Source organism: Haliotis rubra, unplaced genomic scaffold (genome assembly GCF_003918875.1).
Source record: "Haliotis rubra isolate DU_JTF1 unplaced genomic scaffold, ASM391887v1 Scf38, whole genome shotgun sequence".
NCBI classification, from domain to species: Eukaryota; Metazoa; Mollusca; class Gastropoda; order Lepetellida; family Haliotidae; genus Haliotis; species Haliotis rubra.
The window spans coordinates 3,426,102-3,447,432 of NW_025767057.1; the positions used below are offsets into that span (position 1 = coordinate 3,426,102).

Here is a 21,331-nt window from a genome sequence, read left to right on the forward strand (position 1 = left end):
TTAAAATGTATAAAAATACACATTTTATTTTTGTTAAAAAAACATCACCTCCTCTTCTTTCCTTTAGGTTTGTCACTTTTAGACGTATTTTGTGCGGTCTCCTTCTTGTACTTGTCATAGAGGTAATACAGAACATAAACCACCAGAGCTGGCATTGCCAAGAACTGGAGTGTTTTCAGAATGGACTCATCTGCGGACTTCTTCTTCAGACTTATTAGCTCAGTCTCGAAGGTCAGAGTGGCATCAGCTGGAATAAAGAATACAGGATATTTCGAGGATAATAGATAATACTATTTCACATTTTGGTCATGAAAGTAATACAATTATGGAATGAGTGAGTTTAGTTTTACGCCGCTTTTAGCAATATTCCAGCAATATCACGGTGGAAAACGCCAGAAATATGCTCCACACATTATACTCATGTGGGGAATCGAACCCGGGTCTTCAGTGTGACAAGCAAACACTTTCACCACTAGGCTACCCCACCGCTGACAATGATGGAGAAAAAAGAACATGTTTTCTCAACACAGACACACGTACCCTTATACACTAATGACATTCCATATTGGACATATAAAGCAACTGGTTTTAATAATCACTGCCTGACCATAAATAAGCTTACAATGTGTGGTTTTGAATAATTACGTAGTCAATTTTCTTCAAGTGCATAGTAGGAAAAACAAGAAGACAAAGTCATCAATATCCCCCGCAATGGCAAAATACTCTTCATGATTATGTCTACGAGTTATGATTATGTCACATATTTAGGTGTGTATATAGAAAAGTGGAAGGAGAGTATTGAAAGGTTTTTAAAGTTCTGTTCCAGAAAGGAGCACTATCACTAATTTCAGTCTATGTCAAACTTGTTTCCATGGTAATGCCAAAAATATTTTATTCAGAAATCCAAAACTACCAAAAGGCACCAGTACACCACCAGATCTATGTATGTCCCAAGTTTGGTGAACAAGCATTGAACGGTTTTAGAGTTCGGCTCCAGAAAAGTGCACTACCACTAATTTCTGTTTTAGTCAAACTTGTTGCCATGGAAATGCCAAAAATATTTTATTCAGAATTCCAAAACTACCAAAAGGCACCAGTACACCACCAGATCTATGTATGTGCCAAGTTTGGTGAAGAAATAGTGAACGGTTTTAGAATTCTGCTCCGCAAAAGAGCACTACCACCAATTTCAGGCTAAGTCAAACTTGTTGCCATGGAAACGCTAAACATATTTTATTCACAATTCCAAAACTACCAAAAGGCACCAGTACACCACCAGATCTATGTATGTGCCAAGTTTGGTGAAGAAATAGTGAACGGTTTTAGAATTCTGCTCCCGGAAACGAGCACTACCACTAATTTCATTCTAAGTCGAACTTGTTGCCATGGAAACGCCAAAAATGTTTTATTCAGAATTCCAAAACAACCAAAAGGCACCAGTACACCACCAGATCTATCTATGTGCCAAGTTTAGTGAAGAAATATTGAATGGTTTTAGAGTTCTGCTCCGGAAAAGTCCATTTTAATAACTCCGCAAAATGCGTTGCGGGGGATAATAAAACAAATGAGAGTTTTAACATATCTGACTTGGCATCATCAGCACACATCATCATCACAACAGCACATAATGCACACATATCTCAATACCTAGGACAGTAGGCAAAAGGAAAACTTTTAATATGGCTGAAAGAAATAAACAACTAAAGTACTGTCGGAAATGCTAGAAAAATGCTTTTTGACTTTCATTTAAAAATTCATAGGTATTACAGTTACATAAATAACAAATATCACTTCAAGAAACATCTACCTAATGTAGACCGAGGGAATAAATTTTGAGACATGCTCTAAAATGTGATTTTACTGATGAAAATACCAAAAACTTAGAAAAATAAGGAGTAGTGGGACGTTATTTGATACAAACATTAACTGCCTGTGTTACGTCATCAGCATGCACGGTATCGACAGGTGAAATTGACACCTGAGCACACGCTCGGGCGAGGGGTCATCTCAATAGATGTTTTTTCTGCAAAATGTTGAATATGTGTATGCGATAGTATAATGATCGGTTATGTAAGGGATCATTTGTGTATGTGTATTTGTTTTGAATTAAACATACTGAATTACTGTACATTGGAAAGAATCCTATCACTTGTGTTATCTTCGATCGATTGATTGTAGAAATGTGCAACGTTTTAATAAATGTTTTGCATGTCAACAGTATATTTCATTGCAAAATATGGATGTAATACGGTCAGTTTAATCTAGTTGTGAACATTGGCCAAAGATTTAACGAAGTCACTGGTGTAGCTTCTTTAGAATATATATATTTTTCTTCTCATAAAGTTTGTAGACCGCCCGTCTAAGCACTCCCTTGTCAAAGTTGTCAAGGATGGTTTTACGTCCCGGTTTTGCATTTGAGACGCTCCCTCTCTTGTCTGATTTGTTTACAATATTGTAAACTTGTTGGTAAGACATGCCAACAGCTCTACAAGTTCTGTAATAAACCCTTTCTAAACTAATGAAAGGTTTACCTCTGTCTTTTAAGCAGAAAAAACCTATAAACCTTTGCAACAATAGACTGCAAATCGTTGGCCACAGTGGACGCTGTGATAAAGATGTGCATGCATGACGGGAAACTTATTTATCAAGACTTAACATTTATATTAATATTTCTTCAATAAAGAAATGATAATTAAGTAAAGTAACACAAACATTCAACATTTATTTGTTTAGGAAAAACGTTAATTCATATTTTTACACCACCTGTATTATTAGCATAAATGTAAAGACTATTTCAGATTTCTGTTGTTGAACTCTGAAAAAATCTTAAGTTGCTGTTTTGGTACCAAATTCTCTCCTGTAAACTGCCCTTTAAATGCATGGGAATGTTAAATTGGTTGAAATAAAAATTAGGTAGACAATAGACGAGTTGATATATTGACAACATAGTACATGTATCACCTTTATAAAGATATTAAGGCTAAAAAGCATTTTTCTAGCATTTCCGACAGTACTATAATCTCTTTTGGTAGGCTTGAGAAAATTCTCTTGTAATAACAGCTATGTCAGCTATCAAAGTCTGTTATTCTTGAAATAATTCTCTCATAATTAAAGCTCTGGTCAGCTATGCAACGTCTGTTATTCTGTGTGACATACTGTTATATCATAAAACATGTTATTACTCACTTGTGGAAGATACTGCAGTGTAATATACTATTCACACTTTGCTAAGGATCACAAAAATTCACAACTTTACTTAAACCTAGATTCATAATTTGAAATTGTATCCATTTAAAACTGGATGAATAATAATATGGTAATCCCAGTCACTTTAATCTAACCTTATGCACTTGATACATGAGTAACCATAAAACTGGTTTTCATGGCACCAATCAACCATTTTGAAATCATGGAACGAGTCATTGACAAGTACACAACACCTGTCCATAGCAGGTATGGGATACACAAGATGAAATGACATACTGAAACCTAGGAACCATGCTTACAATAAGCTTAGATATTTAAATCCAATTTGACCCCACATCATAGTTTTCTGTTGAATCCATGATTTGATCCTTAACAAAGTGTGAATAGTATATTTTTATGGCAATATTACACTAGTGTAATACTGCTAGACATGTGACTTCATAATGGTTACAGTTATGATGTTACAATGCTAATGCCTCTGTCGCTGTGGTATAAGACCTTGCTTGACTCGCGGAAAATTGATATGAGAGTCATCACACTGTAGGCAGTTTCTGTCAGTTTATGTTTCTAGAGTAATAAACAGAATACTAAACTTGCTTCCATGAAATACCATTTTTATTCAACTGGCTTTTGCTCTATTGATACCAAATCATTAACTGGTATAATAACAAGCATTGTCACTAAGGTGAATGTCATAGTGTATGAAATATGCAAAAATAGTACTAAAGAAATTGCTTATTGAAAAACATTTAAGGGAAGTCTTGAAAGTCTGAAGAAAACCCAGTGAACCATTCTTGAAATATCTTGCTGACAATTCAGGTTAACATGCTGAAATCTTCAAAGTGTCGCTGTGACCTTGAAAATTATGTGATGGTCACCAAAATTGACTGGGCCCTGCGCCTTCCCTAGACAAAGCTTTGTATTGAATATGAAGAAATCCAGTGAACGGTTCTTGAGATAGCTTAACATGCAGGTAAAACGTGAAAGTCCCCTTGTGACCTTGAAATGAAGGTCAAGGTCACCAAACCTGACTTGGACCTTTCTTATACTGTGATGAACCTAGGTACCTAATATGAAAAAAATCTAGAAAACGGTTCTTAAGATATTCCAATTCGTATGTACGTACGGATGTACCTAACGTATGGACGGACGGAGCCTAATACTATTTCCCCCGTTTCGAGCTAAACGCGCGGCGGGGGATAAAAATGGTATTACATGGAAGGTCGCTTAGTATCCTCTATATACCCACTGCTAGAATGTGATGTCATCATATGACGACATATATTTTACTAATAGCATGCACTCAAGTGCAAATTATACAGCCAAAATGGTGTACATGTGTTTGTCATATGGCATAAAAATTATTGTGGATAATTGTACCTAAGGGATTCTTATTCAATTTGAAGATCAAATAAAGCTCCTTATAATGAGAAGTATTGAGCTTTTTATACTCTAAATACGTTGAATGGAGTTCCATACAGCAGCCTTTGAAATTCATGCTGGTCTCTAAGCCAAATTGTCTTAAGGGCAATCAAAATGGTAGTCTTTACTGACTGGTTCTATTAGAAGGGTTAAGACAGAACAAAGTTTCAACTACTCAAATTTGCTACAATATGGTAAGGAATAAATCTGATAGAAAATGTAAACAAGTTCAAGCAGGAATAGCTACAAATTCTGAGGGTGAGTGAAATAAAGTTTACTTGGTCCTCAGGACTAGTGTCAGAATCTTTCATGCCAAGACAGATTTACTTTAGTCATATTAAAAATGGGTTTGCCTTAACTTGTTTTGAGTAGTACACATAACATGCCAATCCTATCACATGTACCATTTCTGTTTGTAACCAACCTATACCTAAACAACAAGAGATGCGCCAGGGTAGCCTAGTGGTTAAAGCGTTTGCTTGTCACACTGAAGACCAAGGTTCGAATCCCCATATGGGTACAATGTGTGAAGCCCATTCCTGGTGTCCCGCCGTGAAATTGCTTGAATATTGTTAAAAGTGGCGTAAAACCATACTCACTCACTCACTCTAACAACAAAAGGAATCAAGTCCTCACGTGGTATGACAGGTGGATGACCCTTGGGCCCATAAGCCAGATTTGGTGGTATGACTAATTTCCTCTTCTCACTGGAACAAGCAAAAAGCCAATAAAAACATTGCATATACCAGCTTCAGATTCCTAAAACATTAATAATAAAATCTTAAAACAGTCCAAGATCACTCAGATATGAGTATCCTTTTTAAGTCACAGTGGATTTTTCAATCCCAATGTTTGGCTCCTATGTCTTATGCTAATGGCATTAAATGAGCTGTCTGGTCAAAATAAATTCCACAGTCCCCAAACACGTAATATGTTTAGTAAAACATCGAGTTACGATGTGTACATACAAATGTTGACTCACTTCAGGCTTAACATGCACGTTAAACAGGTCATTGCTTCAAAACAAGCAATTTTCTACATTGAAAGAAGTGTGAAACAATATTTTATTTTGAGATTATTTCTCTGCTGAGCAATTTTCTTCAACATAAATCCCAGATACCAAGGTTACTGTAGGATTGTCCATATAATCTCCAGTTCCAAACTCTATATCCATTTTGTCCAATGAATCTCCATCCCAAGTACTACCCAAATATTATTTTAAAAAAGAAAAAAAAAAAAAGTCTTTTGGTGACTAGAATGTGGGCTAATCTATGTCATAACTGTACTGTTTGGTCAAACTGTCATTAGGAACAAACACAACCATTACATTACATCTGTTAAGGTATATACACTGAGAATACACATATTTAAGCCTATATGTAATGTTTTCACATACAATTACTCAAAATTGATATAAACATTTAGGACCATGGCTAAAACAATTATTACCATTAATCCTAACGAGAGGGGCCCCGATCCACAAAGCGTTCTGTAACGTTACAACCTGTTCGTAACTTTATAGTTTATCAAACGCTTACAAATGTCGTAGCGCTATGAACACTTTGTGGATCAGGGCCCAGAAGAGCAGAAACACAGGAGAGGGGGGGGGGAGGGGGGACAGAAGGGCTTAAGACGTGCATTGCCTGTAAGGTTATTTATACAAGAAATATTCCAGTGAAATACAAACCCAACACACATCCCTTGAAGTCCTTCTTCCCAGCCTGAAACATACAAATAACACTGCAGATGGGTGTGTAACAATCAGAAGGTAGGACATCTAGACACTGCAAATGTTAATTGAATGTCTTCTAGCATGGCAGGTGTTGATTTTTCATTTCCTTACCTTATTAAGTTGTCGCAACCAATGTAATTCTAATTTTTACCAAAGAGACAGGTACATTTACTGTTAAGATATGTTTTGTCTCTATTGAGATATGTATTGCTACTATTGAGATGTGTATTGATGTGTATTGCTACTATTGAGATGTGTATTGCTACTATTGAGATGTGTATTGCTACTATTGAGATGTGTATTGCTACTATTGAGATGTGTATCGCTACCATTGAGATGTGTATTGCTACTATTGAGATGTGTATCGCTACTATTGAGATGTGTATCGCTACTATTGAGATATGTATTGCTACTATTGAGACATGTATTGCTACTATTGAGATGTGTATTGCTACTATTGAGATGTGTATTGCTACTATTGAGATGTGTATTGCTACTATTGAGATGTGTACCACTACTATTGAGATGTGTATTGCTACTATTGAGATGTGTATTGTTACTATTGAGATGTGTATTGCTACTATTGAGATGTGTACCACTACCATTAAGATGTGTATTGCTACTATTGAGATGTGTATTGCTACTATTGAGACGTGTATTGATACTATTGAGATGTGTATCGATACTATTGAGATATGTATCACTACTATTGAGACATGTATTGCTACTATTGAGATATGTATTGCTACTATTGAGATGTGTATTGCTACTATTGAGATATGTATCACTACTATTGAGACATGTATCACTACTATTGAGACATGTATTGCTACTATTGAGATGTGTATCGCTACTATTGAGATGTGTACCACTACTATTGAGACATGTATTGCTACTATTGAGATGTGTATTGCTACTATTGAGATGTGTACCACTACTGTTGAGATGTGTATTGCTACTATTGAGATGTGTACCACTACTATTGAGACATGAATTGCTACTATTGAGATGTGTACCACTACTATAAAGACGTGTATTGCTACTATTGAGATGTGTATCGCTACTATTGAGATGTGTATCGCTACTATTGAGATGTGTATTACTACTATTGAGACGTGTATTGCTACTATTGAGACATGTATTGCTACTATTGAGATGTGTATTGCTACTATTGAGATGTGTATCACTACTATTGAGATGTGTACCACTACTATTGAGACATGTATTGCTACTATTGAGATGTGTATCGCTACTATTGAGACATGTATTGCTACTATTGAGATGTGTATCGCTGCTATTGAGATGTGTATTGCTACTATTGAGATGTGTATCGCTACTATTGAGATGTGTACCACTGCTATTGAGAAGTGTACCACTGCTATTGAGAAGTGTACCACTGCTATTGAGATGTGTATTGCTACTATTGAGATGTGTATCGCTACTATTGAGATGTGTATTGCTACTATTGAGACGTGTATCACTACTATTGAGATGTGTATTGCTACTATTGAGATGTGTATGCTACTATTGAGATGTGTATTGCTACTATTGAGATGTGTATTGCTACTATTGAGACATGTATTGCTACTATTGAGATGTGTATTGCTACTATTGAGATGTGTATGTGTTGCTACTATTGAGACTATTGCGTGTATTGCTACTATTGAGATGTGTATTGCTACTATTGAGACATGTATTGCTACTATTGAGATGTGTATTGCTACTATTGAGATGTGTATTGCTACTATTGAGATGTGTATCACTACTATTGAGATGTATATTGCTACTATTGAGATGTGTATTGCTACTATTGAGATGTGTATCGCTGCTATTGAGATGTGTACCAGTGCTATTGAGAAGTGTACCACTACTATTGAGACATGTATTGCTACTATTGAGATGTGTACCACTGCTATTGAGATGTGTATTGCTACTATTGAGATGTGTTTTGCTACTATTGAGATGTGTACCACTACTGAGATATGTATTGCTACCATTGAGATGTGTATTGCTACTATTGAGCAGTGTATCGCTGCTATTGAGAAGTGTACCACTGCTATTGAGATGTATACCACTGCTATTGAGATATGTATTGCTACTATTGAGATGTGTATTGCTACTATTGAGATGTGTATTGCTACTATTGAGATGTGTATGCTACTATTGAGATGTGTATCGCTACTATTGAGATGTGTATTGCTACTATTGAGATGTGTATTGCTACTATTGAGATGTGTATCGCTACTATTGAGATGTGTATCGCTACTATTGAGATGTGTATTGCTACTATTGAGATGTGTTCGGCTATTATTGATGCATGTATTATTACTCTAAAGATATTTAGTTACTGTTGACACATGTACCGTTACCACTGAGATGTATATTGTTAATATTGAGATGTGTATCTTACTATTGAGACACATATGGTTAGTACACTGTCACCTTTGTCACAATTTCAGTCACATCGCTCTTACAGACCTGGAATAACCTGATGGCTCCCCAGGACAAATGCTATTGGATCTCTTTTCTGTTGGACAGATGAATCAAACACTGCTCCAGATTCTAGGTAGCCCTAAAATTCAAATACAAATAATCAAACTAGACAAATATATGTTTGACAGATGTATCATAGGCCACAGTCTATCTTTTCTTTTTACCAAAATTGGATAGACAAATAAATTATTGATTTGATGATTAAACTACTTAAACAGTTCCTTGAGATTTTCTACCAGTGTAAATGAATTTTGGGACCTCCACAATTTTAACTTTTAAACATGGTAATGACAGAGGATCCTTCACATTGGGGCTTAATAAGGGCTCCTTGCCTCTAGGCAGGAGACCTATTGTAATCATTCGGATTTTTATTATTATTATTTATCATTCCACCGATTTTTGTACAAAACATACCTCCTAAATCAATGCTCTGAATCACTTACAAAAAATCACACAGATGCCCACCGAGGTGAAGATATTCCCTTAAAAATCTCTAGGCTCTGGGCCCAATAGCAAAGGGGAGATAATTCAAAATTTATTCCAAAAGTTCAAAGCTTGACAGCAAATATCTCAAGAACTAATTGTTCCAACTCTTCCAAATCTCTTGTACAGATGCACAGTCAAATTCCCAACAAGTCACTAAAATGTACCGTTTGGCAGTTAATTTTGTTTTCAGTTTTTGGCCATGTTTTGCAGCAGTTTTCTGACTAGTTTGCTCCCAAAATGTGCTGACCTCGAACCATCAGCTCTAGACATACCTGATGTCAAGTGACCATTGTACAAATTCTGCACAAAAAGTATGATAGATGAAGTCTTGGTGATTCCAGAACACTAATTGTTTTGACCGTAGACCGAAGAACAACTGAGATACCGCCTTTTAAAGAGGGAACTATTTCTTCTCCAGAACTTCTTAATAGGTACATCACCCCCTGCGACCCCGGGGGCTGTATTTGGAAGATCCGCTCGCCTGTCCAAAACGTGTTCTGGCTCCGTTTTGGACGATTTCTAGCCCTCAAATACAATTCAAACACCCGTAACTCTAAAACCAACTGTCCGATTTCGACCAAAATGTACCTGTACAAGTGAGCTATTAGTGTCGATTATAACTACCGATTGCAGTAATGTATGTCCAAAGACAACAGAGGTACAAGTGAAATTATATTTTCCACACTTTAGTTGCTATCTTCATCGGTTCTTTAGAGAACACAATGAAAGTTAGCTGTATGTATCTCAAACGTTAGCAGATCAGTTTCTGTTCTACAGTGCATGTGAAAAGTATCACTGTTTGGTACATATCTTCTTCATGATTGTTACAGGTAATTAAGATAGCTGTTTGAATATAGGGTTCTTCTGTTTTGAGATTCATGATACCCAAGTGATATTTTTTAATCTGAGAAAAAAGGTTTTGTGGTGAATGTATCGAAACTTAAAGACCTTCCAGTCAAAGAGCATTCGACTAGCAATGATATGATTCATATCAACTAAAACTATTACTACTTTCATCAGATATGTGACAGACACAATAGGCGAGATAGAACATGCTTGCTCGCAACTATATTTGATATGTAATATTGTATTGTGAAGTGATTAGCAAGCTGATTAATCCTCAAGTTCAATACTGCAACAAGGAACAAAATATGTAGCACATCGTTCCTAAGCGTCCACCACAAAAAACATGTGACCGTGGACCAATCAAATGGCAGACTTACAGTGTAATGTACTGTCACTTGGTCTCCATCTCCTGCCACCTGGGGACAGTCCTCTGGCATCCTCTAGACAAACAGAATATTACACTCATTACACAAGTACATCAGGTATGGAGCCATGAGATGTATAGCTCATCTGGCTGAAACTGTCTGCACATAACTATGCACTGTTATTTTTAATTGTTTTACATGTAATAAAAGAAAAACGAAGATTACTCCACATCTAATGTCATAGTTTATAACCCACAATATTAATGCATGTCATCTATGATACTTCACTCGAATATATGAGCCCAAAATGCTGATTTGTATCAGTTTGGTGACATTTGGAAATTGCAAAATGATGTTAAGGATTGGTTTCATATTAGGACAGGAACCAGGGATTTATCTAGACCTGTTCAAAGGCTGATATTCAGCACCAAGTACTCAACAAATTTCAGTATACAATCCCCAACTAGAACATAAAAGGATTGATTGTTACCATAGCTACAAGTAATGTTAAGGCTTTGTAGAGGTAAGGGACTGTTCATAAGAAATGGCTAGGGGGGTTGATGATGATATTTATGGAGAAGCATGTACAATGTGAATGCCCCCTCACCCCTAAACTTTATGTACAAAATAAGTGACCCCCCTGCATGTCATATACAAAATCAATTACCCCCTCCCCTTCCCATAATTTCTAAGCATAGTTTTACACATATTTTTATGTACAAACTTGATGCCCCCCCCCCAGTGCACGTGTGTACAAAATTGATGAGCCCCTAGCTCCCCAGAACAAAATTGGTGATTTCCTCTTTTCTCCTCCCCCAAAAAAATAAATAAAATAAATAAAATAAAAAAATAAAATAAAATAAAATAAATAAAAATCATCATTTCCTCTTTTCTCCCCAACAAAATAAATAAAATATAAAATATGAATGAATAAATGAATGAATGAATGAATGAATGAATGAATGAATGAATGAATGAATGAATGAATGAATGAATGAATGAATGAATGAATGAATGAATGAATGAATAATGAACTATCCCTAACTTGTATGTTTATCCCTGACAACAGCCCAATCTATTATGTGGCACAGGCAGCATCCTTACTTTTACATTATTGCACTGAATGCAAAGCTAAATTGACATTAAATCCAGGAAATAAAAACTTACAAAAAAGATCACAATTTTGAACAATGTAATAATTTTTGCCCAATTTGCCCATGGAATCTTAAGGGAAATACCGAAACCATGAACCAATACAGGACAGGCTACACACTGCATCTCATATCAGTACTACTCATGTAATGTACACTGAGGTATGAAGATTCAATTTCACCACTAACATCCAAAAATTGTTTATGTTATGCACAAATGACATACTAAAGCAGAACAGTAAACTTTAGGTATTCACATGTAACATAAGGAAATCATTAGCTTGCCCTGACCTGACCCATGATTGTGACCTGGATCTTATTTCAAAGCATGTTGGCTGGATCTGAGGATGATAGTTTCGGTCTCTTAGAAGTTGAAATATTGCAACAGCATTCTTATATATCACATATTTGGGAATAGGGTACTTGAATTAATTACATTTGGACGTGGGAATATTTGTGAAAGGTTGGGCTTTGTCAGAAGAAACAAAGGATATAACAAAGAAAAAAATCTGGAACGAAAAATAATTGGGAATAGCATTCTACATGATTAAACTACTGCTTAACCACATTTAGGATTTAATGAAATTTTTTCATAAATATCATACATACATATGTATACGTATGACATATTCCATTAATTATTTCTGCAATTCTTCTGAAAAGAATTGATACTGATGAATGTTATTCTTGTACGCTGTAATTACGTACATGAGTATTTAAAATCGTTTCATCTAAACTTGATCAATTTAATTTTGTTTCACTTTCACAAATTATAGAATATAGTATCATTTGATTTGTAGTAGCTGGTTTACATGTTCCTGATTGTAATAAACATCATTCGCCAGACATATTGTTCAATGTATCCCTATGATCAACGTGTACATGTCGGTACGTGCCACAACTTCTTATCTACATTCTCGTATTTTAAGACGTTCTCATTAGGCTAGTATTTTTAAATATCATTACACATGCACTGGTGCCATTTCTCATAGAAGTATCATTATACGCTCTCCGCTACCACACACTTCACTGATGCACTTGAAAAAGACACACTCAAAACCCCAACAAGACAAAAACCTATTTCAAACCAAAATTGCAGTTACCAGAATGGAAATGTACCACTTGTAATCGAAGTGATTATATACTATTGATGGTTTAACGGAATCAATTACGAGCGAGACGTGCCTTGATAGCGACAGAGCTATATTACATTTCTTTCATACCTCGACAACAATTTGAACTTGGTCTTTGTTCTTCGCAAAGCATTCTGCAATTACAAGCAAAGACACCAAACATAACTGCAAAACACGCGTTGGAGACAGTGCCATGACTTCCTGGTTTCGTCTGCTTGACCTGGCAGCTCTCCCAATCAAACAACGACGCGAAGCAGGTACTTGGAAGAGTCCATTTCCTCAGAAACCGGGGGGATTACTGCTTCACTGACGCCAGGCAAAAGCCGGTACTGTCACCTTCCTTAGCCGTCAAAACGTCTTACTTTTTACCATGTTCGCTTTAGAATCTAACTCATACAGATTTGAATATATAATCTTACACAAGCGGGGTTATCGTGCATACATTTCTGCAGGTCATTATCTACAACCCTTTTCATTTGGTCGTCTGATAGTAGGACAACTCTACTAGTGTACTAATATAATACCGCTAAAAATATTTGCTCATCAGGCGATACAGCTGAAATGCTGATTATTGTATTAAATACACTCACTCGCTTAACATACAGCAAATATGTATATATGTTGTGTATAAGTCTGTGTAGCTTGCATGATTTAATTAAACAGTGTCTGCTTTCAAATAAACAAAAATATATATCAAATTTCATTGTATTCCATTTATGTAGAGTAAGCTCTTGCCTATTTCCATGGGGTGGACATACAATCTCACACTGACCATATGTGACTTTATCTTATTTTTGTGTTGAAGTTCTGTTGAACAAAACGTAAAAACAAAAGGATTGAAAATGTTTACATTAAATTAAATATGCCACAAGAGATAAGTTTAGTCAAGTTATTTGTTTCCATGCTTTATCTGATATAGTTTCATTATATACTCAGAGAACTTAGTTAAGCACCCCGTGACATATCTTATGATTGAATGATCCTCGATTTTAACCCTTTGGAATATATGTGGGACATGATTGGTCGTTGTGTGCAACAAAGGGATCCTCCTGAACAGAACCTGGTCCAATTGGAAGCTGCTCTACACAAGGAATTGTGTAGACTGCCCTTCAGAGGATAAGGAGGCTGACAGGGGGTATGAGTAGGAGTGTACTGGCTGTGATGCAGTCACATGGAGGTTACACTCGATACTGACCTTGAATCATGTAAGACATGCAATATGACATTTTGAATGTTCACATTCACCAATACATTCAACATTAAAGATTCCTGGGGCATACTTGCACAGACATGGTTTTGTATGAAATCAGTTGGTTTTTACAAGTGAGCAACTATCATCATAAAATCAACATGGATTCCAGTCATTTTGTCGTTTTTTATGAGTCAAAGGATCATACAGATCAGACAATCTCATGTTTTTCCACTGAGAAGTTTTATGTAACGTGTTGAAAACCTATTATTGCAAAAATACAGGGGGTGCTTACAATTTTATCATAATTTCAACATTGAGTTCCACAAAAGCTTGTTTATGTTAAAAAGGGCACAGTAAATGGTTTGGGCAGAAAAGGTCTAGCATCATGCCTAGACTCATGGGTTTCACCAAAGTGACTCCTTTGAGTGGCAATGCTCCAGAAGATGGGAAGTACATTATAGACCAACATTATGGATGACAACTACATGTTGTGAGTGCTTGACAAGGGCACCTGTATCAAAATGTCATTCACGAAATGAGTAGTGATCCATAAAGTTTGCCTATATTCACGGAAGTGGTACATGTGTAGTACCAGCATCAGATTGTCTCTCCTCCAGTATCAAGCTGACATGTAGTGATATAAATGATATAATGTTCAAAGACATTTTGTAAGCCAAAACGTTCTGAACATTATGCCAAAATTAATTTTGTTGTCTTCTGATTTTTGCTAACCTGCAAGTTTGGGTGATCAAATAAAAATGAAACATTTTTTCAGTTATTTTGCACGAATGTTTTCGAGTTTTTTTCCACACATAACCATAAGCGCTAATACTGTGTAAACTTGAGTGAGAAGGCTTGTTTTTACCAGATTTGCAGTGTAAGTACTATGTTAACAGTTGCTTCACATTCAAGTAGTTGTGTTGTTGTATCCGTTTCATTTTTCTATTGCAAAGATAAATTGCAATAAAAAATAATAAACAGTTCTAAATTCACCTCAGATCAGTGTTCCCTAAATCATTTCAAAGTTGTGTTGAAATTAATATTTACACTTTGTACATGTCATATTTTCAGTGATAACAACATGAATATTACAAAATGTGACATTGTCTTTGTCAGTGTCAACCCTGAAAGTATGAATGAAGCCTCATCAGAGACATGTGGGATGTAAAACACCTGTGAAGACTGAATTGGTAATGCACTTAATGTCCAGGTATAACAAGATGCAGCATCTCAGTGGAACAGCTGTTTTGCACGATAGAGACTTTGAGAGTATGAAAGTTGGTCCAAGTTTGGTGAAAAGAAGAAATAGCATTTCATAAATTGTATACTGAGATACATGTCTATTGCTTTTATTCATAAAAATATCAAAATGTAATGTCACATCCTGCAGACTTAAACCTGTATATTGCCCTGACTGATGCACACCTGTATATTTCCCTGACTGATGCACACATGTATATTGCCCTGACTGATGCACACCTGTATATTTCCCTGACTGATGCACACCTGTATATTGCAATGACTGATGCACACCTGTATATTGCCCTGATTGATGCACACCTGTATATTGCCCTGACTGATGTACACTTGTATACTGCCCTGACTGATGCACACATGTATATTGCCCTGACTGATGCACACATGTATATTGCTCTGACTGATGCATACCTGTATACTGGCCTTACTGATGTACACTTGTATACTGCCCTGACTGATGCACACATGTATATTGCCCTGACTGATGCATGCCTGTATATTGGCCTGACAGATGTACACTTGTATACAGTCCTGACTGATGCACACATGTATACTGCCCTGACTGATGCATACCTGTATAATGCCCTGACTGATGCACACATGTATATTGCTCTGACTGATGCATACCTGTATACTGGCCTTACTGATGTACACTTGTATACTGCCCTGACTGATGCACACATGTATATTGCCCTGACTGATGCATGCCTGTATATTGGCCTGACAGATGTACACTTGTATACAGCCCTGACCGATGCACACATGTATATTGCCCTGACAGATGGACACTTGTATACAGCCCTGACCGATGCACACATGTATATTGCCCTGACAGATGGACACCTGTATACTGCCCTGACAGATGCACACTTGTATATTGCCATGACGGATGCATACCTGTATACTGGCCTTACTGATGTACACTTGTATACAGCCCTGATAGATGCATACCTGTATAATGCCCTGACTGATGCACACATGTATACTGCCCTGACTGATGCATGCCTGTATACTGGCCTGACAGATGTACACTTGTATACAGTCCTGACTGATGCACACATGTATACTGCCCTGACTGATGCATACCTGTATAATGCCCTGACTGATGCACACATGTATACTGCCCTGACATATGCATGCCTGTATACTGGCCTGACAGATGTACACTTGTATACTGCCCTGACTGATGCACACCTGTATAATGCCCTGACTGATACATACCTGTATATTGCCCTGACTGATGCACACCTGTATATTGCCCTGATTGATGCAAACCTGTAAACTGCCCTGACTGATGCACTTGAATACTGTCATGACTGATGCACGCCTGTATATTACCCTGACTGATGATTACCTGTATATTGCCCTGACAGATGTACACCTTTATACTGCTCTGACTGATGCATGCCTGTATACTGCCCTGACTTATGCATACATGTACACTGCCCTGATAGATGCATACCTGTATATTGCCCTGACTGATGCATGACTGTATACTGCCCTGACTTATGCATACATGTACACTGCCCTGATAGATGCATACCTGTATATTGCCCTGACTGATGCATGCCTGTATACTGCCCTGACTTATGCATACATGTACACTGCCCTGATAGATGCATACCTGTATAATGCCCTGACTGATGCACACATGTATACTGCCCTGACTGATGCACACCTGTATACTGCCCTGACTGATACATACCTGTATATTGCCCTGACTGATGCACACCTGTATATTGCCCTGATTGATGCAAACCTGTAAACTGCCCTGACTGATGCACTTGAATACTGTCATGACTGATGCACGCCTGTATATTGCCCTGACAGATGTACACCTTTATACTGCTCTGACTGATGCATGCCTGTATACTGCCCTGACTTATGCATACATGTACACTGCCCTGATAGATGCATACCTGTATATTGCCCTGACTGATGCATGACTGTATACTGCCCTGACTGATGCACACCTGTATACTGCCCGGACTGATGCCTGCCTGTATATTGCCCTGACTGATGCACACCTGTATATTACCCTGACTGATGCATACATGTACACTGCCCTGACATATGCACACCTGTATATTATCATGACTGATGCATGCCTGTATATTGTCCTGACTGATGCACACCTGTATACTGCCCTGACTGAGGCACACCTGTATGCTTATATCCTGTATGCACAATTGTATGGTGGCATTTTTCATGGGCATCCTTTCCACTGATTATGTTAGCAATACTGATCACAGCGGTTTATTTATCAAAGCACAATAGTTTCTTTTGTATTTAATGACTGACAAAAATTTCCTTGAAAGCACTCTTTTTTTGAAATTTCACCAAAAGGGAAATCCAAACACTGATATTCTGCAATTACAAGCAAAGACACCAAACATAACTGCAAAACACGCGTTGGAGACAGTGCCATGACTTCCTGGTTTCGTCTGTTTGACCTGGCAGCTCTCCCAATCAAACAACGACGTGAAGCAGTACTTGGAAGAGTCCATTCCTCAGAAACGTATGATTACTTCTTCACTGACGCCAGGCAAAAGTCGGTACAGTCACCTTCCTTAGCTGTCAAAACATCTTACTTTTTTACCATGTTCGAATTTACATTTATATGACCAAACTGGGCAATATTTAAAACCTCAAGTACAATGAATTAAACAGGGGTGCTGTATATGTCGTAAATTTCATTAACATCAGACTTCTAAACTATGCCATTATCTGTTCATACAGTGATGTCAACACCTTGATCTTATGTATTAAATATGAAGCCCATTTCTGGTGTCCCCCGCCGTGATGTTGCTGGAATATTGCTAAAAGCGGCGTAAAACCAAACTCAGTCAGTCAGTTATGTATTAAATAACTACATCAATATTTACAAATAATTTGAAATTAAAGCATTACTCGGTAGAGTAGCTGAGTAAATATGATTCAGTGCCAGAAGTCATTTGACATGTTTGATGGTGGTCATTACGTACTTGACCACCTGACGACAGATACCATATTTCTTTGTTTAACACTGGTATGTTTATTGTGGCTATGTCACAGGAGCCTGTAGGATATGATGCCACACAATCTGCAAATCAATCAGGATGACTACCCATTCAATTTAGTTTATAATAATAATAATAATAATGTGTCCCTTTATATAGTGCCAAACTCCACACTAGGTATGCTCATAGCGCTAACAATCAAGGCACAGCACCCAAGCTGCCTGTTAGGTGCTAGAACATTATAGTCACATGACTTATTCCACTGGGTACCCATTTTCTGCTGGGTGAACAGCAGCAAAAGTGAGACCATATGTATCATATGTGCTTCGTTGTGGGGCAGGACTGAAGTCCCAGACACTCTCTGGAGTCAAGCTGCCAAACACGGTCTGCCATCCAAGGTGTGTCCGCACCCAACATAGAGTAACTTCGTCTGATTTGTGACCTCAGCTATATGCACAGGACCACAGGCCTCTCAGTTCCATGAAAAGCAACAGGTTTCTGGAGACAACCAAGCTAAAATCCCTATCGGATGCTGATAACAAAAAAGACAAACACAGATATACAAAAAGAGCATTTAACAACAATAATTTATTTCTGATTAAATGACATGGCAATGGAATATTTCACGGGTAACAACAGACTTATGAAAGATACTTCCATACAAGATACATAATGATACAGGTGACTAAAACACCAACAAAGAAGATAATCTTATCTTGAGCAGTTCTTCGTTCAATAATTCTCATCACTGTGTTAGTCAAACCAAGATGGTTAGCAATGTCCAAAATCTTCTTGTGCACTCCCTTCAGTGTACTTCTCTGATCGCGAAGATTCTGCAGAATGCTGGAACTGGAACCGATGGCATCATCCAACCCCCGATGGGCATTTTGAAGTCGACTATGATGCTGGACAGATGCGTCAATAAAGATGGATGTGTCATCATTGGCAGTGAAAGATGTCGTGAGAAGAGCCTCTCTTTCCCTCTCCTCTTCTTCTCGAACATATCTGGCAATGAATAATAGAGAATGTCCACAATGTGATACTGTGTATGTTTAAATGTTAATGTAAATAGATGTTTGAAATATGATATATCTCTGCATATGGAATCCATGCTATGTTACATATGTTAGAAAGGCTTGCACACAATTTGCGGTCTAGACTACCAGCTGTGAGCTTTACATTTTTGTGGTAGCCTCAGTGGCTGAGTGGGTTAAGTTGCTGACTTTGTATTCTGGTGATTAAGTGCCTTACTCTGAGAGTGAAAGTTCAAATCCCAAATGAGAAAGTGTTACCCCAAATATACCTTGTGTTTCATTTGACCACCATTGAAAAGGTTTTGTCTACTCAAAGCCTACTCAATGAGAAATGGAATATAAGACAGAACAGTATACACAGCCAGATAGATGACTGCACACAGGACATGAATTGTTTTCACAAGACAGACAGCTGCTATGTAGCTGACCACCAACAAACTGTCAATGTCACATACCGGTATATATGATATATCAAAGAGTATGATTTTTTAAAAATAATTCTCTCTTCCTGGACTAGTATTCATTCAAGAACTGATGTCAATATTTCTACAGTATCTCTGATGTAAAATATGTAATTTTTTTATCAAAATTGATATTTTATACTTATCCTGACTCATGCTTAATTGCTTGTCTCTTTCTTCTTGCGAATGATAGTGGAACACTTGAATCTCCTTTTGAAGCTCCCTTCAAAAAAGCGGACATAAAATCACTCACCCAGTGTTATCTCCCTTGTGACTCTTTTGGCGGGAAAATGCGTCACATGATCAGATATGCCCCTCACTCTCTCCTGAATAAGCGCCCGACACCTGGATTACAGGGAATCAAGAGTGCCATGAGGGGAGGTTGGGAGGGCTTACCTCATGAGTCAGGATAAGTATAAAATATGAATTTTAATAAAAAAATTACATATTTCTCCTTCTCCTGACTCATGCTTAATTGCTTGTAGAATCAAACGGAAACAGTGGTGGGTCAAGCCACTCTGGATTCCATGCTGATTTACGTCCTGCATACCCCCCTGTGGGAACTTCTTATAGTACTATGCTGATCCTTCCTTCCAGCTTCCTCTGATGAGTTTTTGGGGGACCACAACGTGTCAGATTTTCCGTAACCGCTTCTCCTGACAGTAAAAGTGGATTTATACGACTCCATGATTTGATTTCCGCATCAATGGAGAAGTGACCCTTCTTCATATACGAGTAAGTGCTTATAGGGTCTGTCACTCATGCTAGCCTATCTTAGACGTGCACATAGACTCTAAGCTCTAACTCTTCCAAGCGCTGGCTTTTACAAGTCATGTGATAAAAGGGTGAGATTCATCTCAGCGCCTTTGAGGAACCGTCAATTGTTGTGCTACAACAAGAGGCCCAAACTGGTGGATGCCAGAGACCTCCTCGGTAGCAATGTCTCTGAGGTAGTGGTTGGCAAACACCGTCTCTGACTTCCAATAGCAGCCCTCCATTATTGTCGAGATGGAACAGTTTCCATGTACAGCGAGTGTCAATTCCAGTGCTCTGACTTCATGAGGATTGGAGGCTCGTGGAGGCTCAAGTCCTGTTGCTTTGTAGGCTCTTAAGATGATGGCTCTGATCCATATTGATATTGTACTTGAGATTTCTGTAGGATTCTCCGTAGATAGAGGGACGAAAAGGCGCTTGAATTTTCGTCTCCTCGTCTTAGACCTTTGTAGGTAGACTTTTAAAGCTCTGACTGGACATAAGGATAGATCCTGAGTATCCTGTGGCCCAAGGATTGACGAGAGTGCTGGGATGTGGAGTTGTCTGTCTGGCTGACTGGGCAGTTGGTTCTTTGCTATGAAATCCCATCTCAATCCCAAATGTATGATATTGCAATGTGCATCATATCGTATTCGTTCAAAGTCCAGAGCATGTATTTCTGATATCCGAGCTGCTGTTTCCAAGGCGACCAGGAACAGAGTTTTATGTGCTAAAAACTCATAGGATGTCCTTTCTAGTGGTTCGTAAGCGTCACTGGTGAGATGCTGTAAGACTACATT

At 37.6% G+C, this 21,331-nt stretch overlaps 2 protein-coding genes and 1 long non-coding RNA gene across 4 annotated transcripts in view; 1 reads left to right on the forward strand and 2 right to left on the reverse strand.

Annotated features, from left to right (window-relative positions):
- LOC124286289 (FK506-binding protein 2-like) lies at positions 1-17,725 on the reverse strand. 2 transcript variants are annotated; one of them, XM_046722643.1, is made up of 7 exons: positions 17,674-17,725; positions 12,926-12,991; positions 10,564-10,626; positions 8,840-8,933; positions 6,317-6,350; positions 5,266-5,336; positions 1-247 (listed from the first exon to the last, which is right to left on the reverse strand). In XM_046722643.1, the coding sequence occupies exons 1-7, from the start codon at positions 17,710-17,712 to the stop codon at positions 45-47; spliced, it is 570 nt and encodes a 189-aa protein (XP_046578599.1). In that variant the 5' UTR covers positions 17,713-17,725; the 3' UTR covers positions 1-44. The 2 variants fall into 2 exon arrangements, with proteins under 2 accessions (XP_046578599.1, XP_046578598.1); XM_046722642.1 differs by lacking the exon at positions 17,674-17,725 and having other exon boundaries at positions 12,926-13,285.
- Positions 5,791-21,331, forward strand: part of LOC124286291 — a 19,619-nt gene continuing 4,078 nt past the window's right edge. Inside the window, exons 1-3 of the long non-coding RNA XR_006901003.1 lie at positions 5,791-6,013; positions 6,376-6,381; positions 21,245-21,251. This is a non-coding gene — a long non-coding RNA (uncharacterized LOC124286291). The remainder of the gene's footprint in view (positions 6,014-6,375; positions 6,382-21,244; positions 21,252-21,331) is intronic.
- Positions 18,847-21,331, reverse strand: part of LOC124286288 (Golgi SNAP receptor complex member 2-like) — a 10,595-nt gene continuing 8,110 nt past the window's right edge. The window contains exon 2 of the mRNA XM_046722641.1: positions 18,847-19,288. Coding sequence (XP_046578597.1) covers positions 18,925-19,288 — 364 coding nt within the window. The 3' untranslated portion in view covers positions 18,847-18,924. The remainder of the gene's footprint in view (positions 19,289-21,331) is intronic.